The sequence below is a fragment of the Engystomops pustulosus genome, chromosome 4 (genome assembly GCF_040894005.1).
Source record: "Engystomops pustulosus chromosome 4, aEngPut4.maternal, whole genome shotgun sequence".
NCBI classification, from domain to species: domain Eukaryota; kingdom Metazoa; phylum Chordata; class Amphibia; order Anura; family Leptodactylidae; genus Engystomops; species Engystomops pustulosus.
In genome coordinates, this window is record NC_092414.1 from 208,080,377 (window position 1) to 208,107,157 (window position 26,781).

At 47.4% G+C, this 26,781-nt stretch overlaps 2 protein-coding genes across 9 annotated transcripts in view; one reads left to right on the top strand and one right to left on the bottom strand.

The window, feature by feature from the left end:
- Positions 1 to 26,781, bottom strand: part of LOC140128225 (A.superbus venom factor 1-like) — a 119,915-nt gene that overhangs the window by 84,322 nt on the left and 8,812 nt on the right. For 4 of the 8 annotated variants that reach the window (XR_011855128.1, XM_072149770.1, XM_072149773.1 and 1 more), the window contains exons 1-2: positions 10,170 to 10,258; positions 5,742 to 5,929 (exon numbers count right to left, since the gene is read on the bottom strand). The exons of 3 other annotated variants lie outside the window; for them this stretch is intronic. The gene's annotated coding sequence lies outside the window, so the exon portion shown is untranslated. Of the gene's footprint in view, positions 1 to 5,741; positions 5,930 to 10,169; positions 10,348 to 26,781 lie in introns of those variants that run through there. One more of the 8 variants, XM_072149771.1, reaches the window with a different exon arrangement.
- LOC140128231 (venom factor-like) overlaps positions 274 to 26,781 on the top strand; it is a 55,861-nt gene continuing 29,353 nt past the window's right edge. The window contains exons 1-8 of the mRNA XM_072149784.1: positions 274 to 407; positions 5,217 to 5,403; positions 5,498 to 5,660; positions 5,891 to 5,961; positions 9,870 to 9,955; positions 25,764 to 25,846; positions 25,928 to 26,015; positions 26,498 to 26,600. Coding sequence (XP_072005885.1) covers positions 346 to 407; positions 5,217 to 5,403; positions 5,498 to 5,660; positions 5,891 to 5,961; positions 9,870 to 9,955; positions 25,764 to 25,846; positions 25,928 to 26,015; positions 26,498 to 26,600 — 843 coding nt within the window. The 5' untranslated portion in view covers positions 274 to 345. The remainder of the gene's footprint in view (positions 408 to 5,216; positions 5,404 to 5,497; positions 5,661 to 5,890; positions 5,962 to 9,869; positions 9,956 to 25,763; positions 25,847 to 25,927; positions 26,016 to 26,497; positions 26,601 to 26,781) is intronic.

The window sequence follows — 26,781 nt, forward strand, 5'->3', positions numbered from 1 at the left end:
ACGAGCATCAAGCTCGGACGAGTATGTTCGCTCATCTCTAATTACTAACAATTTGTGAGCGTTTTTTCATAGGGATGATACCTCCCCTTTCCGGTTATTCAGTTTATAAGCCACTGGATTTTATCCAAACTGGATTTATTTAAAAGATTGTCATTTGTGGCCCATAATATGTCTAGCAATGTTTGTTTAAAGATCATTATCCCTGAAAGTTCTTAAGTCTTGCAAATCATCTTTGCTATTGTTGGCAAATCCCTCCTGATCTTCCTGTTATAGGGTTACTGTTTGCTGTCTTTGTTTTACAGATGATATAAAGTCCCACAGCCCAAAAACCTGCATTGTATCAGCATGGGGAGCAGCCTTCTGTGTGTCACTGTGCTCGCCCTACTGGCTGGGGGCTATGGACAACCGTGAGTAATAACTATTTATATGTATATTACATTAAGATAAGAATACTAAACCACAGAGATCAGGAGACAAGTGTAAGGAGGACCCTGCCCATGAGGGCTCACAATTAGAGATGAGCGAGCACGTAAATGCTCGGGTGCTCGTTATTCGGTACAAACTGTTCCCGATGCTCGTACCGAATAACGAGCCCCATTAAAGTCAATGGGAGACTCGAGCATTTTTCACTGACAGAACACATTAAAAGAACAGTGTTACAGAACACATTACACATGTTTCCAGATGTTTTACTTGCAAGAATCCATTGAAAAAACACTATTCTTCACTTTGCAGGTGTGCGCGCGTGTCTCCCGCTAGGTTCGGAGATGAGCGCGAACATCTGGAATGTGAAGAATAGAATAAAAACTGTGAAAACAGTGAATACAGGAGCATTTAAGTGCAGAACACATTGAAAAAACACTATTCTTCACATTCCAGATGTTCGTGCACATCTCCGAACCTAGCGGGAGACACGCGCGCACACCTGCAAAGCGAAGAATAGTGTTATTTCACTGTGTTCTTACAAGCAAAACATCTGTAAACATGTGTAATGTGTTGAAGAAGAGTGTAAACACTGTTCTTCACTGTCTTTTATTGATTTAATGCTCGAACTCGAGCCGGCGAGATACTCGTCCGAGTAACGAGCCGGTCCGAGTATGCTAATACTCCACCGAGCAGTATACTCGGACGAGTATACGCGCTCATCTCTACTCACAATCTATATTGGAGGGAAGATGGAGGCACGAGGTGAGGGAGCAGAGCATCCGGCTGATTGGTTCTTGTACGCCATCCTAACCGAATTATTTTATGTGACCTTAGTGGTGGATGAGTCTGTAGGGAGACAAGCGTCACACTAAGGCCTCAATGGGGGCCGTGGTCTGGTTGCGTGATTTGAGACCAGATCACAGCTAATTATTAGCCCGACCCCTGATGAAGCCGGTTATCCGGTGAAACATGTCGGGGGGGCTAATTTCTGTCCAATTTTTAATAGCAGGAGCGCCTAGGCTATCTTCAGTTTATTTAAGCCTACTCCTTAGACCATGTGGGGCAGTTTAGCTGTTCTAGGGTCCAGTTAGCACCTGAGCTTCTACATCTACCTAGGATCAGATAGTGATATTGGCACAGGGTATATTACAATTTCTGTCAGCATATAGGTACCCAAGCTGAAGTGTTATAGCTTGGTTTGGTATGTAATGAGATCATGCTTGATCACATACTACCGAACCTAATGCATTGGGTTTAAATAATAACCCTTTACATTATAGATACGTGTTATATGGTTCATTCAGCTTACTAAGCTTAACCCTCTAGCACTCTGATTTAGGGTATACACTCACAGTAGTGAGGCACACCTAGGAGGTACCCTCGATAGCCCTACCCCTGTCTCTATCAATCATTGGTCTTTGTCTATACCATTATTTCTCTCTAGAACAAGAAAGTCCAGCACTCCAAATATCAAATTGACTGGTAAAAAATCTATTGAGGTTTATTTAATCTATTAATAAAAAAGACAAAAAAGACATACGGTCCGGAGACCCACAGAGACCTACGCGTTTCGAATGATTATATTACATTCTTAGTCATGGTCCTAACAATACATGTGAGACACACACTTTTAAAAGCACAAGAGGAAATACATACCAGGTGATAACAATGTCACTAATTGTTCATTGTTATCACCTGGTATGTATTTCCTCTTGTGCTTTTAAAAGTGTGTGTCTCACATGTATTGTTAGGACCGTGACTAAGAATGTAATATAATCATTCGAAACGCGTAGGTCTCTGTGGGTCTCCGGACCGTATGTCTTTTTTGTCTTTTTTATTAATGGATTAAATAAACCTCAATAGATTTTTTACCAGTCAATTTGATATTTGGAGTGCTGGACTTTCTTGTTCTACTGGATCCTTGGTTTTGCTGCTGGCGATCGACACGGCTTTCTCTATCCGAGCACCCTCCACCACAACCATGAATTCTACTTATCGGTGCAAACGTGAGTGAGCTGACCCTAACTTTTTTTCTTTTGTATTATTTCTCTCTACAGTTAGATCTCAGGCCCATATTGTGATATTTGTTAGCTTTAGGCACCTGTGTTTTTAACAATTTTTCCCTCCAGCTGAGCAGCTAGTAGTGTTTCTACTGCCACTTTTTATATTCAGATATCATTAAAAGTGACGTTTTACTTTCATTTGCCTGTCCGGATATGGGTAGTCTTTGCGCTCCCTTAGGTGGCGGTTTGTGTTAAACTGTATGCATTTGGACATAGTTTGGGCCCAATAGTGCTTAATATTATTGCCCTAAACCAAAGGATCTCCCCAAATCTTAGCCCCATTTCTAGAGGCAAATTGTAAATATGACCAAATGCTTTATTTAAGGACATTAATAGTACAACTTTGTAGTTTTCAGTCATTTTGTGCAGGAGGGGTGCAAAGCTGATATAGTCGTTGTTAAGGGGTTAAAGGAAATCTACCGCAGGGAATCTACTTTTGGAGCTGCATCGACTCCGGCTGTTCTTCACGTGCACTGCCCGGAGCGGTACAGGAGCTACTAAGCTTGCACAGAGCTTGACTGGTGGTGGCAGGGTGCCAGAAGAATAGACCGGAGCGTGTAGAGGCAGGTCTGCAGTGGCTATTAGATTCCCCTATGGTAGATTTCCTTTAAAGCATTTTAACGTATATAGTGTTTATTTTTTTCTATCAAGCCTTTGTGTAATAGATTAAATGAATGAGATTTCAATACATTTCCATTGTTTATTGTGGATATAAATGATCACATGCTGCACCAGCAGACGGACTGTAGTGGCTCCAGCATCATAAGATCGATAGCCCAGTACCAGGGGCGTAACAATAGTAGTAGCAGCCGTAGCGGCTGCTATGGGGCCCGCATTGTCAGGGGGCCTAGCCACTCACCTGCCACCCTAAGGAATGGAGGAGATGCACTATGCATTGTTATATAGATATTATGCTGCACATACATGCGGTCAGCAGCTACTGGGGTGCATGAAGTCATATCTATGTCCTCTGACGTTCCCCCAGGATACGCAGACTATATAAATGTATGTTTATCGGCTGTATGTGTGAATATGCTGTATATGTGTGCATGTATGTATATGCTGTATAAGGTATGTATGTGCTGTATATGTGTATTATACTTTGCATACTGTATATATGTGTGCATTTATGTATATATTGGGGGTCATTTACTAAGGGCCCGATTCACGTTTTCCCGACGTGTTACCCGAATATTTCCGATTTGCCCCGGGATTTTGGCGCACACGATCGGATTGTGGCGCATCGGCGCCGGCATGCACGCGACGGAAATCGGGGGGCGTGGCCGAACGAAAACCCGGCGGATTCGGAAAAACTGCCGCATTTAAAAAGAAAAAGTGTCGCGGGACTCGCGCTTACCTTCACTAGGAATAGGCCGGTGAACTTGAGTGCATTTCGGCGGGCCTCGGGGAACTTCAGCGCAGCAGCGCCACCTGGTGGACGTCGGAGGAACTACCTTAGTGAATCCCGGCCGGACCCGAATCCACCGCAGAGAACGCGCTGCTGGATCGCGAATGGTAAGTCTGCCCCAGTGTGTATATATGCTGTGTATATAATTTGTATATAATATACAGTATTTGTGAATATTTGATGTGTATATAGTGTACATATAGTGTATATACATATGGATATGTACATGTGTGTGTATTTGTCTGAATGTGTGAGTGCAGAAATGTGTGAGCATATACATGTTTGTATGAGTGTGTATGTGTATGTGTGTCAGTATGAGTGTATGTGTGTGTGTATATGTGTGTCAGTATGAGTGTATACGTGTATGTGTGTCAGTATGAGTGTATACGTGTATGTGTGTCAGTATGAGTGTATAAGTGTATGTGTGTCAGTATGAGTGTATAAGTGTATGTGTGTCAGTATGAGTGTGTATGAGTGTATAAGTGTATGTGCGTCAGTATGAGTGTATGGGTGTGTGTATATGTGTGTCAGTATGAGTGTGTATGTGTGTCAGTATGAGTGTATGTGTGTGTGTATATGTGTGTCAGTATGAGTGTATAAGTGTATGTGTGTCAGTATGAGTGTGTATGAGTGTATAAGTGTATGTGTGTCAGTATGAGTGTATGTGTGTGTGTATATGTGTGTCAGTATGAGTGTGTATGAGTGTGTAAGTGTATGTGCGTCAGTATGAGTGTATGGGTGTGTGTATATGTGTGTCAGTATGAGTGTGTATGTGTATGTGTGTCAGTATGAGTGTATGTGTGTGTGTATATGTGTGTCAGTATGAGTGTATACGTGTATGTGTGTCAGTATGAGTGTATACGTGTATGTGTGTGAATGTATAACGTGTGTACAAATATTTCTATTTTTTTTTAAGGGGAAAGGGGCCCATGCAGAAGTCTCCTAAGGGGCACAGCCTCCTCAATTTACACTCCTGTCAAGGACAGAGGATCTGAAATCTAAAAATGCAGATGGTGTCTGACCGGACCCACAACTGCAGGAAATAATTATATAGGTAAAAGAAATGCAGGGGATTTATATAATCAGCTATCACATTATACTAAGTGTATGATCAACACCTAATACTGATGTCCTTGTCTAAACTATCCCTTTCAATGGATTGGGATGTATGGGAAGGTCCCATCCATGACGCGTCTGTAATTTACAATGAATACAATAGCGCTAGTGCGAAGGCCTCATCTAACAGTGGTCTGGGCCTAATACATCACCGGTGGTGGTCCTGAGGGGTTTGGCTGATGTCCTTCTTGTCTCTGTGATAGGTGCACTCTCATTACACCCAGCGTGTTACACCGGGACAGTGATGAAACCATCGTCTTAGATGGACACAACACGGCTTTTGAGGCTGAAGTTCAGATTCAGGACTTTCCCAGGAGAAATTTACAATTATCGAGGCAGAAAATCTCCCTAAATGATGACAACAATTTCCTGGGCACCGCTACAGTCCGGGTAAGGTCATGGTGGGACACAGGTGACAGATACATCACACAGTTATCCATCCATCCCGGATCTCATCCTTACTAGAGCGTTTCTTATTTTTCAGATTCCATCTAAAGATTTAGCTAAAGATCCGAAATCCAAACAATACGTCTATGTGACTGTGACGTCTCCCGTGTGCAGCCTGGAGAAGGTCGTCCTGCTGGGCCATCAAAGTGGATACGCCTTCATTCAGACTGACAAGACCATCTACACCCCGGGGTCTAATGGTATTAATATGAGGCTATGGCCATGAACTGTCCAGCCCCCTGTACTTATTACACCTGCCCAGACTCAAAATGTGAACCTACCACTTCTCCTTTGGGAGGTTTCCTAGGTGGCAGACCCTCAGACAATCTACTGGTGGAAAGCAATGTCCTTCCTTGCACTGTTGTTTTCTTCAGGTTCACTTTCCCTTTTATAGCAGTTGTCTGAATTATCTTCTCTCTTTCCTTTGCAGTTTTCTACCGTATCTTCTCTATGGACAACAAGATGTCTCCTGTGAATAAACCAATGGTCGTTGATATTCTGGTGAGACAACTCTTAGCCATTTTACATGTACCGCCCAGAATATAAATAGGTGTGTAGCAGTGTGCTTTTCTCTTTTCTCAAGGAGTAATCTTCTGTTTATTCCTTCCATGTAGTAAGGAGAAATATCTAGGATCTATGACCTCTTTATGATCAATGGAGATCCAACTTCTGAAAACCCCCATGATCCGGTGTATTCATTCTGCAATGTATGTTTAGCACGTTGGGGCTCATTTACTAAGGGTCTGCGGAGCGCATTTTTGTTGGGTTTCCCGACTATATCCGTTTTGCGCCGCATTTAACAGGGGTTTTTTGGCGCATCGCGTGCGCCACGTGACACAAATCGGGGGCGGGCCTTTGGACAACCCGACGGATTCAGACTACGCACGGGATTTAACATTTATTATTGTGTCGCAAGACATGCACTTACAAGCACCGGGAAGAAGAAGGTGAACTCCGGCGGACCTCAGCTGGGGAAGCGACGGATGCAGGAACTCGGGTGCACGAGCTACGTGAATCGCGTCGGACTTCATCTTCGTCGGACCGTCCGAATCAGGACCAGGTAAGTAAATTTGCCCCATTATCTTTCATTTACATATAATGCAAATCACAACATTACTGTTAAAGGGATTGTCCACTTACACAAAACTTTACAAGGCTAAGTTTCTCGATAGCTGTGGGTCACATGACACATGACACCCGACAGCAGGACGTGGAACTTCCTGGTATGTCCCGTTTCTAATAGATGAAAGGAGTCCCTTCTGTCATAAATACTCTGATGATAGTGGTCCAATGGGCATGCGGATGTCCTGGGCACAGCCCTCCAACCACAGTACCACGGAAATGGGTTTAAGCCAACAAATGAGAGGTAACTGAATATCAAATATAAAACCTATACAAGAATAGAAACATTTGCTGCAGCACAACCAAAGTATAAAAATATTAAAGGTTTATTTCAAAATAAATATATGATAACAGTTTCTGTGCTTTCACCCCTAGTTCTGTTGGTATAGATGGTGAATATTGAGAAATTGTTTGGTTGGTTTATCTGGAATCTTTCCCAAAATTTCAACTCCCTTCTTCCTGAATCGCTCCCCTCCTGTGCCAATGAGTGCTCCCTATCTCATTCAGCTGCACTATCTTCTAACACAACTTTTCAGTCTCTGCTCAGCACTTCTTTCCTTAAGAGACATGCTGAGCAGAGACTGATGAGGTTTGTTAGAAAATAGTCTCAGTAGAATATGTGGTCGTGACCGAACGAAAACCCGACGGATTCGGAAAAACCGCCGCATTTAAAAAACGGAAAGTGTCGCGGAGCTTGCACTTACCTTCACTCAGCCCGGCTCGGTGTATTCCAGTGCGTTCAGATGATCTTCAGCGCAGCAGCGACATCTGGTGGACGTCGGAGGAACTGCCTTAGTGAATCCCGGCCGGACCCGAATCCACCGCAGAGAACGCGCCGCTGGATCACGAACGGACCGGGTAAGTAAATCTGCCCCAATGTGTTGTTTTCAGCTCCAGAGTCTTCAGGAGCTTGCATGACTGGGTTCATCCAGGGTTCATCCAGTCTAAAATATTTTAAGAATTACAGTCCTTAGTAATGTGTCAGGATGTGAGCAGTTGTTTTATGGTGTCCATGTCCGTGTGATGACTCTTGGCGGAGTATTTATATCTTATCCGGCTTCTGCTGTTTGTTTATCTTCTTACTGGTTTCATCCATTACTCTCTTCTATGACACGACCTCGGCAGGTTTCCAGGATTTTCTTATGCCTTCTGTTAATATTGACCTATATTCTTTTATCTCAACATATTATCTAGCTCAGTATTACTTCCCTTTCTCTCTGTCTTTTGCCTCTTCTTCTAGTCTTATAGCCTCGCTTGACCTTTGCCTGCACGTGCACCTATAGTTTTAAACGCAGTCTGCTCCAGTTTTCACTAGGCCCCTGGGGCGACAGATCCTCAGTGGGCCCCTTTGCAATGAACTCATGTGGTGGCATTAGTAATTCAGAGTCTCCTGTTCCCTAGAATATTCCCTAGTTTATAATCCTAAACAGCCCCCTGATGGTTATTTTATATACAACCCCTGATGGTTATTTTATATACAGCCCCCCATCACCCATATGGATCCATTAGTTACAGTCCCCCTCACCCTTCCCCCCCATGAATTCCTTATGTACAGACTTATGGGGTCCAGCAACTGCCTGGGTATGCCTAGTGCTGGCGCAGACCCTGGTCTTACACCCCCTAGTGGTTACTTACAGAAGTAGTGGGACGTTAGCAAACAAGCCCTACCCTTCTTGTTAGGGGCAATGGGGAATCTGATGCATGGTTTGGGGTAAATAGTTCTGTGTCTGCTTGGTCCTAGTCGTTTTGGAGAATCCTCTAAAAACTCTTACTTGAAGGAATAGCTTGACTACTCATTTATGATTATTAAATTAGTCCTTTCTAATACGGGATTTTCCTGGAAGTATGGGAATGGCTAGTATTGTACCAATCCATGTGGTGAGTAGCCATCTTCAGGCCACCTTAAAGGAAATCTACCATCCAAATCCATCCTGATAAACCAGGGACATTACTCACAGATCCAGGCACCGGGACTGTGGTATCTTCTCATATTAGTTATCCATGGCCTCCATCCTTCTAATATCAACTTGTATCATTTTGCCAATGACCCTTCATGGCTCTGGGGATGCTGCTTTACAGGCTGTTATACTGTGCATGAACACATAGGGGCAGATGTACTTACCTGGTCCATTCGCGATCCAGCGGCGCGTTCTCTGCGGTGCATTCGGGTCTCCCGGTGATTCACTAAGGCAGTTCCTCTGACGTCCACCAGGTGGCGCTGCTGCGCTGAAGTCCGCTGAGGTCCGCCGGAGTTCACGATCCGTTGCCGGGTGAAGGTAAGGGCGTGTCCATTGACAAAATTTTTTTTTTTTAGATGCGGCGGTTTTTCCGAATCCGTCGGGTTTTCGTTCGGCCACGCCCCCCGATTTCTGTCGGGTGCACAATCCGCCACAATCCGATCGCGTGCGCAAAAAACCCGGGGCAATTCAGGGAAAATCGGCGCAAAAATTCGGGTAACCCGCCGTAAAAACGCGATTCGGGCCCTTAGTAAATTACCCCCATTGTGAGATTACAGAAGGCAGAGGGAGGGGAAGGGCTGAGGGAGCAGGTGGAGATATTGTACAGAGGGTCTAGTTATACCCCCGAGAGTCCTTCAGGGTCATTCACATAATTTTAAAAGTTGATTTTAGAGGGAAGGAGGTCATGGATAACTAATATGAGAAGATACCACAGTCCCGGTGCCTGGATCTATGAGTAAGTGCCCCTGGTCTATCATGATGGATTTGGAAGGTAAGTTTCCATTGTGGTAAACATTTGTATACCGAGAGATAAATATAAAATGAACATCATAGGGGTGACCCTCAGAACCTTCTGTGTAGACATCACACCAGGCCTCATTAAAATTACCTTAAAGGACACCTACCCCCAGGATGAAGGATTGTAAACCAAGCACACTGACATACTGGTGTGGCCCCCTCTGGCAGGAACCACTTTTCTTTAAGCTTCTTATGCCCTTGTTTTTAATAATAAATGGCTTTAAATTATGCAAACGAGCCCAAGAAGCTCTAGGCTCCATTAAAACTATGGTGCCGGAGTCCCTCAGGATCATTTGCATAATTTTAAGAAGCTAAAGGAAGAGAAGAGGGGGCACACACCAGTATGTCAGTGTGCTGGGTGTACAATACTTCATCCTTGTGGCTGATGTCCTTTAAATCGAGAATTTGTGTAAGAATTTGTGCTCAAATATTAACGACCTTATCTTGTTTATGAGACAGATGTCCCCGAGTGATGTCACTTTACATACAATCCATTGGTGGCTTCATCTATGTTCACTTTTCACTGTACAGACTCCTGAAAATACCATCAGTAGGAGAGAGACTGTCAAATCTGCTGGAATCATCTCCTCGTCCTACAAACTACCAGAACTAATGAGGTAAATCACATTTCAAACTAAAATATCTTTTCTGGTTCCATAAATACATCAGAGTTCATTGTGCTGCTAACAGCTCCAGTTTCCCCAGGGAGACTGATGGCTCTTCATTTACAAGTACCACTGCTTCTCGAGCAGTAGTGTCAAACTGAGGGCCAAAAAGGTCAAAGCCAAAAAGTCACAATGCCTGCCCCACAGTAGCCGACAGTAATAGTACCTGCTTTATTGTAGCCAACAGTCAGATTTCCTGCTCCACAGTAGCCAACAGTCACAGTGCCTGCCTCACAGTAGCCGACAGTAAAGTACCTGCTTCACAGTAGCCAACAGTCACATTTCCTGCTCCACAGTAGCCAACAGTCACAGCGCCTGTCCCAAGGTAGCCAACAGTAACAGTGCCTGCCTCACAGTAGTCAACAGTCACAATTCCTGCCTGCCCCACAGTAGCTAACAGCTGCAGTGCCTGCCTCACAGTAGTCAACAGTCACAATGCCTGCCTGCCCCACAGTAGCTAACAGCTGCAGTGCCTGCCTCACAGTAGCCAACAGTAACAGTGCCTGCCTCACAGTAGCCAAACGTCACAGGGCCTGCTCCACAGTAATTAACAGTCACAGTGCCTGCTTCACAGTAGTCAACAGTCATAGTGTCTGTCCCACAGTAGCCAAGAGTCGCAATGCTTGCCTCACAGTAGCCAGCAGTCACAGGGCTTTCTCCACAGTAGCCAACAGTGACAGTGATTGCCCCACAGTAGCTAACAGTTGCAGTGCCTGATACACAGTAGCCAACAGTCACAGTGCCTGCCCCACAATCACAGTGTCAAAAAAAGCGATTAGCAAGCAGAATAACATCTCTCTCTAACCTTATAGATCCTAGTAAATAAGTACATTACTACAATGTAGTACTCAAAACCTATACTGTCATCACGTGACCATAGCTATGGTCCAGGATATGTATTCACAGTATATGTGGTGAGCACATCAATAAAATCAAAAGGGTTCAGCTCACCTTCCTTTATTAGCCTCTTGCGCACGGACAACGAGATGGACCCCACAGACTTCGGGTCTTCTCTTACATCATGGTATGCAGGAAATGACCTACGCGTTTCGCTCAGGTGAGCTTACTCATGGTCTGCTCTCATATTGTATGTTGCAGCTATTTAAAGATCGCGGTCTCTCCTGGCGTGTGACGTCACAGTCACGTGACCCAAAATACTCCGCCTCCAGGAAGATCGCGATCATATACAAATCTTAAAAGACTTATGAAATGCTGAAACAGGTGCCATCAGAAAGGTAAGTGGAATAACTATGTAAATACAAGTCTATAAACTGATTGACTACTAAACCTGCATAAAGAACATTGCGGGCAACATCAAGAAAGGAACATTAGACATCATCTGGTGCTGGTATTGGAGGTGCTGCAGGAAACAGAGTTTGAGTATAGCAGAAGACAGTACAACGAAACTATATATCTAAAATTAGTAACATAGGATTAGGTCCTGTCTCAAATTCACACCTAAAGGTTGGACAGTTTTCAGGATGAACATCCAATACGTTTCCCTATTCTTGAGCTTTTTCCTATGGTCCCCACCTCTCACTGGTCTTGTAACTTTTTCAATCCCCTGCCACCTATACGTGTCACAATTACCGTCATGCATGTCACGAAAATGCTTCGAAGCGGCCGACATATTGGTTAAATTAGTATTTTTGACATCTGAAAGATGTTTTCTGATGCGGGTCTTCAGGGAGTTCGTGGTGCATCCTACATATTGTTTCTCACATGCGATGCAAGATATTGGGGGTCATTTACTAAGGGCCCAATTCACGTTTTCCCGACGTGTTACCCGAATATTCCCGATTTGCGCCTCTTTTCCCAGTATTGCCCCGGGATTTTGGTGCACGCGATCGGATTGTGGCGCATCGGCGCCGGCATGCACGCGACGGAAATTGGGGGGGCGTGGCCGAACGAAAACCCGACGGATTCGGAAAAACCGCCGCATTTAAAAAAAAAAAAGTGTTGCGGGGCTCGCGCTTACCTTCACTAGGAATAGGCCGGTGTACTTCAGTGCATTCCGGGGAACTCCAGCGCAGCAGCGCCACCTGGTGGACGTTGGAGGAACTGCCTTAATGAATCCCGGCCGGACCCGAATCCACCGCAGAGAACGCGCCGCTGGACCGTGAATGGACCGGGTAAGTAAATCTGCCCCATTAAGTAAATAGTAAAAGTTGTGTTGCAGTTATAGAAGTGGTTATATTATACTTTCTTTTGGATGTATAGGAGGAGAAATGGTTGGTGGTGGTCAGAAACCCACACACCAAGCATCTGGGATGTCCGCACTTATGGTGCCCGGATGATGCAGCCAGCTGTAATTATTTTGTTTGTCATTTTTACTATTGAATAGACTTGGTGATACAATCGATCCAATTGTAGGAGCTTTTTTTGAAATGTATCTAACTCCATGGGAAAGACATGTTCTGACCTTATTATCCTGCTCTAAGATCGGTATGTATTTATTAACAATATTCCTAATCTGATTGAATTGTTTACTGTACGTTGTTACAAATGCAATTGGTTTAGTGTTAGACATTACTTAGCAATTTCCCTCCCTTGTGTGTTTGTTCTTCAGCAGATCATTGCGGTTAATATTTTTAATTCTTTTTTTAGCAGAGGATAAGACTTTATGTCTATATTTTCTACTCTGTCTTCCCATTCTGTGAGATGCTCATTAAAGACTGTGTCTGTAGAACTATTTCTACGTAGTCGAGTTAATTCCCCATATGGGATATTGTCCACCACGTGCCTGGGGTGGCAAGATGTGGACAGTAATATAGTGTTGCCTGCAACTGCTTTCCGAAAAGGTGACACCAAAACTTTATCCCCCTGCCCTTTTAGGGTGACATCTAAGAAATCTATTTTGTCTCCTCCAAAGTGGGAAGTAAATTTTAAATTCATATTGTTGGTGTTGAGGTACCCAACAAAATCAGTAAAATCTGAGTGACTACCTTTCCAAACCCACAACAGGTCGTCTATGAAGCGACCAAACCTCTCCACAGATGACCTGTGTGGGTTGGAGTCTGAAAAAACAAAACACTTCTCCCATTGAATCATATAGATATTTGCAAGGGAGGGGGAAAATTTTGCTCCCATGGGAGCCCCCTCCACTTGCAAATAGTATTGAGAATCAAACATGAAAAAATTATTTTTGAGGAGAAATTCTGTTGACATTAGAATAAATTCCTTTAATTCAGCAGAATAAGTGCTGAATTCCTCCAAATGTCTAGAAAGGTGTTCTCCCATTTAATATGTTCCATTATTTGTAATACATGTTTTGTATCCTCTAAGTAACTGGGGGTTACCATGGTGAGTGGCTGTAAATAGTGGTCAAGCCAGTCTCCCAGTCGCTCCCTAAGGCTGCCAATCCCTGCGACAATAGGTCGACAGGGTGGAGGAAAAACCCCCTTGTGACACGCCTCACGTGACCCAAAATACTCCAGGAAGTTTTAAGCAAAGGGCAAAATTTTTCTCCCTCTAGAGATTTTTATTTGTGTAGGACGTTACTTGACGTAAACAAATTTATTAGGAATTTAACAGTAAAATGAATGTACCGTATATACTCGAGTATAAGCCGACCTGAGTATAAGCCGAGACCCCTAATTTTACCACCAAAAACTGGAAAAACCTATCGACTCAAGTATAAGCCGAGGGTGGGAAATGCATTGGTCACAGACCCCCCCAGTATATAGCCAGCCAGCCCCCTATAATATACAGCTTGCCCCCAGTAGTATACAGCACTGCCCAGTCTGCCCCCAGTAGTATACAGCCTGCCCCCAGTAGTATACAGCCTGCCCCCAGTAGTATACAGCCTGCCCCCAGTAGTATACCGCACTGCCCCCAGTTGTATACCGCACTGCCCCCAGTAGTATACCGCACTGCCCCCAGTAGTATACAGCCTGCCCCAGTAGTATACAGCCTGCCCCCAGTAGTATACAGCCTGCCCCCAGTAGTATACAGCCTGCCCCAGCCTGCCCCCAGTAGTAAACAGCCTGCCCCAGCCTGCCCCCAGTAGTATACAGCCTGCCCCCAGTAGTATACAGCCTGCCCCCAGTAGTATACAGCCTGCCCCCAGTGGTATACAGCACAGCCCCCAGTAGTATACAGCACAGCCCCCAGAAGTATACAGCCTGCCCCCAGTAGTATACAGCACAGCCCCCAGTAGTATACAGCCTGCCCCCAGTAGTATACAGCCTGCCCCCAGTAGTATACAGCACTGCCCCCAGTAGTATACAGCCGTGCCCCCAGTAGTATACAGCCTGCCCCCATTAGTATACAGCCTGCCCCCAGTAGTATACAGCCTGCCCCAGCCTGCCCCCAGTAGTAAACAGCCTGCCCCAGCCTGCCCCCAGTAGTAAACAGCCTGCCCCAGCATGCCCCCAGTAGTATACAGCCTGCCCCCAGTAGTATACAGCCTGCCTTCAGTAGTATACAGCCTGCCCCCAGTAGTATACAGCCTGCCCCCAGTGGTATACAGCACAGCCCCCAGTAGTATACAGCCTGCCCCCAGTAGTATACAGCACAGCCCCCAGTAGTATACAGCCTGCCCCCAGTAGTATACAGCCAGCCCCCAATAGTATACAGCCTGCCCCCAGTAGTATACAGCCACCCCAGCCTGCCCCCAGTAGTATACAGCACTGCCCAGCCTGCCCCCAGTAGTATACAGCACTGCCCAGCCTGCCCCCAGTAGTATACAGCCACCCCAGCCTGCCCCCAGTAGTATACCGCACTGCCCCCAGTAGTATACAGCACAGCCCCCAGTAGTATACAGCCATGCCCCCAGTAGTATACAGCCTGCCCCCAGTAGTATACAGCCGTGCCCCCAGTAGTATACAGCCTGCCCCCAGTAGTATACAGCCTGCCCCCAGTAGTATACAGCCTGCCCCCAGTAGTATACAGCCGTGCCCCCAGTAGTATACAGCCTGCACCCAGTAGTATACAGCCTGCCCCCAGTAGTATACAGCACTGCCCCCAGTAGTATACAGCACTGCCCCCAGTAGTACACAGCCTGCCCCCAGTAGTATACAGCCTGCCCCAGTAGTATACAGCCTGCCCCCAGTAGTATACAGCCAGCCCCCAATAGTATACAGCCAGCCCCCAGTAGTATACAGCACTGCCCAGCCTGCCCCCAGTAGTATACAGCCACCCCAGCTTGCCCCCAGTAGTATACAGCACTGCCCAGCCTGCCCCCAGTAGTATACAGCCACCCCAGCCTGCCACCCAGTAGTATACCGCACTTCCCCCAGTAGTATACAGCACAGCCCCCAGTAGTATACAGCCTGCCCCCAGTAGTATACAGCCTGCCCCCAGTAGTATACAGCCGTGCCCCCAGTAGTATACAGCCTGCCCCCTGTAGTATACAGCCGTGCCCCCAGTAGTATACAGCCTGCCCCCAGTAGTATACAGCCTGCCCCCAGTAGTATACAGCCGTGCCCCCAGTAGTATACAGCCTGCCCCCAGTAGTATACAGCCGTGCCCCCAGTAGTATACAGCCGTGCCCCCAGTAGTATACAGCCTGCCCCCAGTAGTATACAGCCTACCCCCAGTAGTATACAGCCGTGCCCCCAGTAGTATACAGCCTGCCCCCAGTAGTATACAGCCTTCCCCCAGTAGTATACAGCACTGCCCCCAGTAGTATACAGCCTGCCCCCAGTAGTATACAGCCTGCCCCAGTAGTATACAGCCTGCCCCCAGTAGTATACAGCCAGCCCCCAATAGTATACAGCCAGCCCCCAGTAGTATACAGCACTGCCCAGCCTGCCCCCAGTAGTATACAGCCACCCCAGCCTGCCCCCAGTAGTATATAGCACTGCCCAGCCTGCCCCCAGTAGTATACCGCACTGCCCCCAGTAGTATACAGCACAGCCCCCAGTAGTATACAGCCTGCCCCCAGTAGTATACAGCCTGCCCCCAGTAGTATACAGCCGTGCCCCCAGTAGTATACAGCAAGCCCCTAGTAGTATACAGCCTGCCCCCAGTAGTATACAGCCGTGCCCCCAGTAGTATACAGCCTGCCCCCAGTAGTATACAGCCTGCCCCCAGTAGTATACAGCCTGCCCCTAGTAGTATACAGCCTGCCCCCAGTAGTATACAGCCGTGCCCCCAGTAGTATACAGCAAGCCCCTAGTAGTATACAGCCTGCCCCCAGTAGTATACAGCCGTGCCCCCAGTAGTATACAGCCTGCCCCCAGTAGTATACAGCCTGCCCCCAGTAGTATACAGCACTGCCCCCAGTAGTATACAGCACAGCCCCCAGTAGTATACAGCACAGCCCCCAGTAGTATACAGCCTGCCCCCAGTAGTATACAGCCGTGCCCCCAGTAGTATACAGCACAGTCCCCAGTAGTATACAGCAAGCCCCTAGTAGTATACAGCCTAACCCCAGTAGTATACAGCCGTGCCCCCAGTAGTATACAGCCTGCCCCCAGTAGTATACAGCCTGCCCCCAGTAGTATACAGCCGTGCCCCCAGTAGTATACAGCCTGCCCCCAGTAGTATACAGCACAGCCCCCAGTAGTATACAGCCTGCCCCCAGTAGTATACAGCCTGCCCCCAGTAGTATACAGCCGTGCCCCCAGTAGTATACAGCCTGCCCCCAGTAGTATACAGCCGTGCCCCCAGTAGTATACAGCCTGCCCCCAGTAGTATACAGCACAGCCCCCAGTAGTATACAGCCTGCCCCCAGTAGTATACAGCCGTGCCCCCAGTAGTATACAGCCATGCCCCCAGTAGTATACAGCAAGCCCCTAGTAGTATACAGCCTGCCCCCAGTAGTATACAGCCTGCCCCCAGTAGTATACAGCCGTGCCCCCAGTAGTTAACAGCCTGCCCCCAGTAGTATACAGCCTGCCCCCAGTAGTATACAGCCAGCCCCCAGTAGTATACAGCCTGCCCCCAGTAGTATACAGCCGTGCCCCCAGTAGTATACAGCAAGCCCCTAGTAGTATACAGCCTGCCCCTAGTAGTATACAGCTTGCCCCCAGTTGTATACAGACTGCCCCCAGTAGTATACAGCCGTGCCCCCAGTAGTATACAGCCTGCCCCTAGTAGTATACAGCTTGCCCCCAGTAGTATACAGCCTGCCCCCAGTAGTATACAGCCGTGCCCCCAGTAGTATACAGCAAGCCCCTAGTAGTATACAGCCTGCCCCCAGTAGTATACAGGCAGTCCCCAGTAGTATACAGCCGTGCCCCCAGTAGTATACAGCCTGCCCCCAGTAGTATACAGCACTGCCCCCAGTAGTATACAGCCGTGCCCCCAGTAGTATACAGCCTGCCCCCAGTAGTATACAGCCTGCCCCCAGTAGTATACAGCACTGCCCAGCCTGCCCCCAGTAGTATACAGCACAGCCCCCAGTAGTATACAGCACAGCCCCCAGTAGTATACAGCACAGCCCCCAGTAGTATACAGCCTGCCCCCAGTAGTATACAGCCGTGCCCCCAGTAGTATACAGCAAGCCCCTAGTAGTATACAGCCTGCCCCCAGTAGTATACAGCCGTGCCCCCAGTAGTATACAGCCTGCCCCCAGTAGTATACAGCCTGCCCCCAGTAGTATACAGCCGTGCCCCCAGTAGTATACAGCCTGCCCCCAGTAGTACACAGCACAGCCCCCAGTAGTATACAGCCGTGCCCCCAGTAGTATACAGCCTGCCCCCAGTAGTATACAGCCTGCCCCCAGTAGTATACCGCACTGCCCCCAGTAGTATACAGCACAGCCCCCAGTAGTATACAGCACAGCCCCCAGTAGTATACAGCCTGCCCCCAGTAGTATACAGCCGTGCCCCCAGTAGTATACAGCAAGCCCCTAGTAGTATACAGCCTGCCCCCAGTAGTATACAGCCGTGCCCCCAGTAGTATACAGCCTGCCCCCAGTAGTATACAGCCTGCCCCCAGTAGTATACAGCCGTGCCCCCAGTAGTATACAGCCTGCCCCCAGTAGTATACAGCCGTGCCCCCAGTAGTATACAGCCTGCCCCCAGTAGTATACAGCCTGCCCCCAGTAGTATACAGCCGTGCCCCTAGTAGTATACAGCCTGCCCCCAGTAGTATACAGCCGTGCCCCCAGTAGTATACAGCCTGCCCCCAGTAGTATACAGCCTGCCCCCAGTAGTATACAGCCGTGCCCCCAGTAGTATACAGCAAGCCCCTAGTAGTATACAGCCTGCCCCCAGTAGTATACAGCCAGTCCCCAGTAGTATACAGCCGTGCCCCCAGTAGTATACAGCCTGCCCCCAGTAGTATACAGCACTGCCCCCAGTAGTATACAGCCTGCCCCTAGTAGTATACAGCTTGCCCCCAGTAGTATACAGCCGTGCCCCCAGTAGTATACAGCCTGCCCCCAGTAATATACAGCCTGCCCCCAGTAGTATACAGCCGTGCCCCCAGTAGTATACAGCCTGCCCCCAGTAGTATACAGCACAGCCCCCAGTAGTATACAGCCTGCCCCCAGTAGTATACAGCCTGCCCCCAGTAGTATACAGCCGTGCCCCCAGTAGTATACAGCAAGCCCCTAGTAGTATACAGCCTGCCCCCAGTAGTATACAGCCTGCCCCCAGTAGTATACAGCCGTGCCCCCAGTAGTATACAGCACTGCCCCCAGTAGTTAACAGCCTGCCCCCAGTAGTATACAGCCTGCCCCCAGTAGTATACAGCCTGCCCCTAGTAGTATACAGCTTGCCCCCAGTAGTATACAGCCTGCCCCCAGTAGTATACAGCACAGCCCCCAGTAGTATACAGCACTGCCCCCAGTAGTATACAGCCGTGCCCCCAGTAGTATACAGCCTGCCCCCAGTAGTATACAGCCTGCCCCCAGTAGTATACAGCACTGCCCAGCCTGCCCCCAGTAGTATACAGCACAGCCCCCAGTAGTATACAGCACAGCCCCCAGTAGTATACAGCACAGCCCCCAGTAGTATACAGCCTGCCCCCAGTAGTATACAGCCGTGCCCCCAGTAGTATACAGCAAGCCCCTAGTAGTATACAGCCTGCCCCCAGTAGTATACAGCCGTGCCCCCAGTAGTATACAGCCTGCCCCCAGTAGTATACAGCCTGCCCCCAGTAGTATACAGCCGTGCCCCCAGTAGTATACAGCCTGCCCCCAGTAGTACACAGCACAGCCCCCAGTAGTATACAGCCGTGCCCCCAGTAGTATACAGCCTGCCCCCAGTAGTATACAGCCTGCCCCCAGTAGTATACAGCACAGCCCCCAGTAGTATACAGCACAGCCCCCAGTAGTATACAGCCTGCCCCCAGTAGTATACAGCCTGCCCCCAGTAGTATACAGCACAGCCCCCAGTAGTATACCGCACTGCCCCCAGTAGTATACAGCACAGCCCCCAGTAGTATACAGCACAGCCCCCAGTAGTATACAGCCTGCCCCCAGTAGTATACAGCCGTGCCCCCAGTAGTATACAGCAAGCCCCTAGTAGTATACAGCCTGCCCCCAGTAGTATACAGCCGTGCCCCCAGTAGTATACAGCCTGCCCCCAGTAGTATACAGCCTGCCCCCAGTAGTATACAGCCGTGCCCCCAGTAGTATACAGCCTGCCCCCAGTAGTATACAGCCGTGCCCCCAGTAGTATACAGCCTGCCCCCAGTAGTATACAGCCTGCCCCCAGTAGTATACAGCCGTGCCCCTAGTAGTATACAGCCTGCCCCCAGTAGTATACAGCCGTGCCCCCAGTAGTATACAGCCTGCCCCCAGTAGTATACAGCCTGCCCCCAGTAGTATACAGCCGTGCCCCCAGTAGTATACAGCAAGCCCCTAGTAGTATACAGCCTGCCCCCAGTAGTATACAGCCAGTCCCCAGTAGTATACAGCCGTGCCCCCAGTAGTATACAGCCTGCCCCCAGTAGTATACAGCACTGCCCCCAGTAGTATACAGCCTGCCCCTAGTAGTATACAGCTTGCCCCCAGTAGTATACAGCCGTGCCCCCAGTAGTATACAGCCTGCCCCCAGTAGTATACAGCCTGCCCCCAGTAGTATACAGCCGTGCCCCCAGTAGTATACAGCCTGCCCCCAGTAGTATACAGCACAGCCCCCAGTAGTATACAGCCTGCCCCCAGTAGTATACAGCCTGCCCCCAGTAGTATACAGCCGTGCCCCCAGTAGTATACAGCAAGCCCCTAGTAGTATACAGCCTGCCCCCAGTAGTATACAGCCGTGCCCCCAGTAGTTAACAGCCTGCCCCCAGTAGTATACAGCCTGCCCCCAGTAGTATACAGCCTGCCCCTAGTAGTATACAGCTTGCCCCCAGTAGTATACAGCCTGCCCCCAGTAGTATACAGCCGTGCCCCCAGTAGTATACAGCAAGCCCCTAGTAGTATACAGCCTGCCCCCAGTAGTATACAGCCTGCCCCCAGTAGTATACAGCCGTGCCCCCAGTAGTATACAGCAAGCCCCTAGTAGTATACAGCCTGCCCCCAGTAGTATACAGCCTGCCCCCAGTAGTATACAGCCTGCCCCTAGTAGTATACAGCACTGCCCCCAGTAGTATACAGCCTGCCCCCAGTAGTATACAGCCGTGCCCCCAGTAGTATACAGCACAGCCCCCAGTAGTATACAGCCGTGCCCCCAGTAGTATACAGCACTGCCCCCAGTAGTATACAGCCTGCCCCCAGTAGTATACAGCAAGCCCCTAGTAGTATACAGCCTGCCCCCAGTAGTATACAGCCTGCCCCTAGTAGTATACAGCACTGCCCCCAGTAGTATACAGCCTGCCCCCAGTAGTATACAGCCGTGCCCCCAGTAGTATACAGCAAGCCCCTAGTAGTATACAGCCTGCCCCCAGTAGTATACAGCCTGCCCCCAGTAGTATACAGCACTGCCCCCAGTAGTATACAGCACAGCCCCCAGTAGTATACAGCCTGCCCCTAGTAGTATACAGCTTGCCCCCAGTAGTATACAGCCGTGCCCCCAGTAGTATACAGCCTGCCCCCAGTAGTATACAGCCTGCCCCCAGTAGTATACAGTCAGCCCAGAATAAAAAAATAAACTTATATACTCACCCTCCGGTGGCCCCGATGCGCAGCGCTGCTCCCCCCGATGTCCGCGCGGCTCCTCTTCTTGCTTCAGCGCCCGTCTTCTGGCTTCTTTAACATCATGCTGGGCGCCGCCATTGTGCTCTCCTGGGCGGCGCTTAGTATGAGGCGCCGCTGCCGACGTCATACTAGGCGCCGCCCGCGAGAAGAACATGGCGGCGCCCAGCACGCTGAAGCAAGAAGAACAGCCGGGAAGCCAGAAGAGGAGCCGCAATGACATCGGGGGAGCAGCGCTGCGCATCGGGGCCACCGGAGGGTGAGTATATAAGTTTATTTTTTTAGTCCATTTTTAATTAGTTTTGACTTTAATTAGTTTTGACTCGTATTGACTCGTGTATAAGCCGAGGGGATGTTTTTCAGCACATTTTTTGTGCTGAAAAACTCGGCTTATACACGAGTATATACGGTACTTTGTTTAAGAAGTTTGGGTAATGAGTCTGCGAATATTGACGATAAAATGTCTAAACCTTTCATTACTTATAACTTGGACTTCTATCCAGTGATGTCAAGATGTGACCACATGGATAGGTTTCAGGATCTTGTTGAAAAAGAGCTTACTAAACTAAAGTCACAATGTGACTCTTCTCATAGTAAAAAGAATTTAACAAGCTCAGAGACACAGTCTCTACAAGGTCTGAGAAACAATACAGATCTGGTAATCAGAAGTGCACACAAGGGGGGTCCATAGTTTTGATGAACGCTACTTTATATAAAAATTAAACGAATCTATGCTCAATGATGTTACCACTTATCGCAAACTGGGTATAGATCCTACTGCTAATTGCCAAAAAAATTTACAGAAACATTTGGATGAGGGTGCAGCATTGGGAGTTTTGGATAGTAAGCTCAGGGAATACTTGGTGAACAGGTTTCCTGTCATGCCGGTCTTCCACTCTCTCCCCAAGGTGCACAAGGGGATTTTTCCTGTCGACCTATTGTCGCGGGGATTGGCAGCCTTGGGGAGAGACTGGGAGACTGGCTTGACCACTATTTACAGCCACTCACCATGGTAACCCCCAGTTACTTAGAGGATACAAAACATGTATTACAAATAATGGAACATATTAAATGGGAGAACACCTTTAGTTGGGCGACTTGTGACGTGACTTCGTTGTATTCTTCAATTCCACATGAGCAAGCTAGATTTTTTCTTTCTAGACAATTTTGTCAACAGAATTTCTCCTTTAAAAATAATTTTTTCATGTTTGATTCTCAATACTATTTGCAAGTGGAGGGGGCTCCCATGGGAGCAAAATTTTCCCCCTCCCTTGCAAATATCTATATGATTCAATGGGAGAAGTGTTTTGTTTTTTCAGACTCCAACCCACACAGGTCATCTGTGGAGAGGTTTGGTCGCTTCATAGACGACCTGTTGTGGGTTTGGAAAGGTAGTCACTCAGATTTTACTGATTTTGTTGGGTACCTCAACACCAACAATATGAATTTAAAATTTACTTCCCACTTTGGAGGAGACAAAATAGATTTCTTAGATGTCACCCTAAAAGGGCAGGGGGATAAAGTTTTGGTGTCACCCTTTCGGAAAGCAGTTGCAGGCAACACTATATTACTGTCCACATCTTGCCACCCCAGGCACGTGGTGGACAATATCCCATATGGGGAATTAATACAGGGGCAGATTTACTTACCCGGTCCATTCGCGTTCCAGCGGTGGCTTCTCCGACGAGCGTTCGGGTCTTCCGGCGATTCATGAAGGTCCTGCGCCTGATGTCCACCAGGTGTCGCTGCTGCGCCAAGGTTTGCGTCGGAGTTCACTGATCTCTTCCTGGTGCATATAAGAATGGCGCGTGCGACCAATACTTTTTTTTTTTTAAATGCGGCGGTTTTTCCGAATCCGTCGGGTTTTTGTTCGGCCACGCCCCCCCGATTTCCGCCGCGTGCATGCCAGCGCCGTTGCGCCACAATCCGATCGTGTGAGCCAAAATCCCGGGGCAATTCAGGGAAAATCGGCGCAAATCAGGAATATTCGGGTAACACGTTGGGAAAACGCAAATCGGGCCCTTAGTAAATGACCCCCACAGTCTTTAATGAGCATCTCACAGAATGGGAAAACAGACTTTTGAATAGAAAATATAGACATAAAGTCTTATCCTCTGCTAAAAAAAGAATTAAAAATATTAACCGCAATGATCTGCTGAAGAACAAACACACAAGGGAGGGAAATTGCAAAGGTACACTCACCGGCCACTTTATTAGGTACACCTGTCCAACTGCTCGTTAACACTTAATTTCTAATCAACCAATCACATGGCGGCAACTCAGTGCATTTAGGCATGTAGACATGGTCAAGACAATCTCCTGCAGTTCTCCCGAGCATCAGTATGGGGAAGAAAGGTGATTTGTGGCCTTTGAACGTGGCATGGTTGTTGGTGCCAGAAGGGCTGGTCTGAGTATTTCAGAAACTGCTGATCTACTGGGATTTTCATGCACAACCATCTCTAGGGTTTACAGAGAATGGTCCGAAAAAGAAAAAACATCCAGTGAGCAGCAGTTCTGTGGGCGGAAATGCCTTGTTGATGCCAGAGGTCAGAGGAGAATGGGCAGACTGGTTCGAGCTGATAGAAAGGCAACAGTGACTCAAATCGTCACCCGTTACAACCAAGGTAGGCAGAAGAGCATCTCTGAACGCACAGTACGTCCAACTTTGAGGCAGATGGGCTACAGCAGCAGAAGACCACACCGGGTGCCACTCCTTTCAGCAGGAAACTGAGGCTACAATTTGCACAAGCTCATCGAAATTGGACAGTAGAAGATTGGAAAAACGTTGCCTGGTCTGATGAGTCTCGATTTCTGCTGCGACATTTGGATGGTAGGGTCAGAATTTGGCGTCAACAACATGAAAGCATGGATCCATCCTGCCTTGTATCAGCGGGTCAGGCTGGTGGTGGTGGTGTCATGGATCCATCCTGCCTTGTATCAGCGGTTCAGGCTGGTGGTGGTGGTGTCATGGTGTGGGGAATATTTTCTTGGCACTCTTTGGGCCCCTTGGTACAACGCCACAGCCTACCTGAGTATTGTTGCTGACCATGTCCATCCCTTTATGAGCACAATGTACCCTGTAACATCTGATGGCTACTTTCAGCAGGATAATGCGCCATGTCATAAAGCTGGAAGCATCTCAGACTGGTTTCTTGAACATGACAATGAGGTCACTGGACACAAATGGCCTCCACAGTCACCAGATCTCAATCCAATAGAGCATCTTTGGGATGTGGTGGAACGGGAGATTCGCATCATGGATGTGCAGCCGACAAATCTGCGGCAACTGTGTGATGCCATCATGTCAATATGGAGCAAAATCTCTGAGGAGCTTCCAGCACCTTGTTGTATCTATGCCACGAAGAATTGAGGCAGTTCTGAAGGCAAAAGGGGGTCCAACCCGTTACTAGCATGGTGTACCTAATAAAGTGGCCGGTGAGTTTATGTCTAACACTAAACCAATTGCATTTGTAACAATGTACAGTAAACAATTCAATCAGATTAGGAACATTGTTAATAAATACATACCGATCTTAGAGCAGGATAATAATGTCAAAACATGTCTTTCCCATGGAGTTAGATACATTTCAAAAAAAGCTCCTACAATTGGATCGATTGTATCACCAAGTTTATTCAACAGTAAAAAGGACAAACAAAATAATTACAGCTGGCTGCATCATCCGGGCACCATAAGTGCGGACATCCCAGATGCTTGGTGTGTGGGTTTCTGACCACCACCAACCATTTCTCCTCCTATACATCCAAAAGAAAGTATAATATAACCACTTCTATAACTGCAACACAACTTTTACTATTTACTTAATATCTTGCATCTCATGTGAGAAACAATATGTAGGATGCACCAGAACTCCCTGAAGACCCGCATCAGAAAACATCTTTCAGATGTCAAAAATACTAATTTAACCAATATGTCGGCCGCCTCGAAGCATTTTCGTGACATGCATGACGGTAATTATGACACGTATAGGTGGCAGGGGATTGAAAAAGTTACAAGACCAGTGAGAGGTGGGGACCATAGGAAAAAGCTCAAGAATAGGGAAACGTATTGGATGTTCATCCTGAAAACTGTCCAACCTTTAGGTGTGAATTTGAGACAGGACCTAATCCTATGTTACTAATTTTAGATATATAGTTTCGTTGTACTGTCTTCTGCTATACTCAAACTTTGTTTCCTGCAGAACCTCCAATACCAGCACCAGATGATGTCTAATGTTCCTTTCTTGATGTTGCCCGCGATGTTCTTTATGCAGGTTTAGTAGTCAATCAGTTTACAGACTTGTATTTACATAGTTATTCCACTTACCTTTCTGATGGCACCTGTTTCAGCATTTCATAAGTCTTTTAAGATTTGTATATGATCGCGATCTTCCTGGAGGCGGAGCATTTTGGGTCACGTGACTGTGACGTCACACGCCAGGAGAGACCGCGATCTTTAAATAGCTGCAACATACAATATGAGAGCAGACCATGATTAAGCTCACCTGAGCGAAACGCGTAGGTCATATCCTGCATACCATGATGTAAGAGATTGTGTACCTTGCCTGAAGAATTTATATTATCTGGAACCTTAATAAAAGCAAGATTTTATAATCACATTTCCCTGAGACGTTGGATTACCTTTTTTCGCTTGGAATTACAGTATATGTAGTGCATACATAAATATTGTCATACCGGGATTATATAATATTATCCCATATTACTATTCAGTGAAGGTGTATGGACCATATCAGTGAGAAGTGAAGACTCTCCTCTGCAACTACACTCCACAAGCTTTGAGGTGAAGGAATATGGTAAGAGGATATCCCTACGGCCTGTCAGTTATAGTCGGATCTATAAGGGTCTGTAACACTTCCCACTCTTTTCCCATATAGTGCTTCCCAGATATGAGATGCAGCTCATTCCAGAGAAGAAATTCCATAATGTTGACAATTCAGTATTTAAATTTAAAATTAAAGCCAAGTAAGTTCAAGATCATTGTTACTCTTAAATGGGTTGTCTGGGATTATAACATATATATATATGGCTGGGGGTGTCTAAAAATAAGAAAGAACTCACAGTTACCCCTGCACCGGCTCCTGTTCTCCCGCAGCGGCCACCTTTTGCCATATGGAAAAAAAATATATAATTACCATTGGAGCTCTGGAGCTCGGGCCCCTCTATTGTCAGGGCCTTTGACTAGAGCCCCAGTATTCCCCCGGATGTGGCCCTGATTGCTGCTGTTTGGTTCCCTATCTGACTCCTCTGCTCTGTTGCAGTGGGCGTCCTTGTTGGTCTTTAGTGCCTGGTGTCAGCCATCACCCCATGTGGTTGTGGTTTGAGTAGAAGCTCATAGGGGATTGACCACTGTGTGATCGGAGCTGTTGGCATGTGGTCGTGGTCAGGAGAGGACTGGGCATTCCTTACCCATACTCTTCATCATCTGTTTCTATCTATCACACCAGCTCCCTCTATGGGGAGCCTGTAGATGGCTTGGCCTTTGTAACATTTGGGATCACAAAAGATGGGACAAGGACCAGTCTACATGACACCACGAGAGGGATTCCGGTAGGACAATAATATTTCTTATCTGACAATAAGATCTAATCTATATCTTTATAATAACAATACAATCTAACATGTTTTTGGTTTAGATTTCGTTTTGTTGGACTTTCATTGCTTGTTCATCTTCACGTCTATTAATCGGGGCTCATCCTTTCCTCTTCCACCATTTATGGTTTATCTCCTC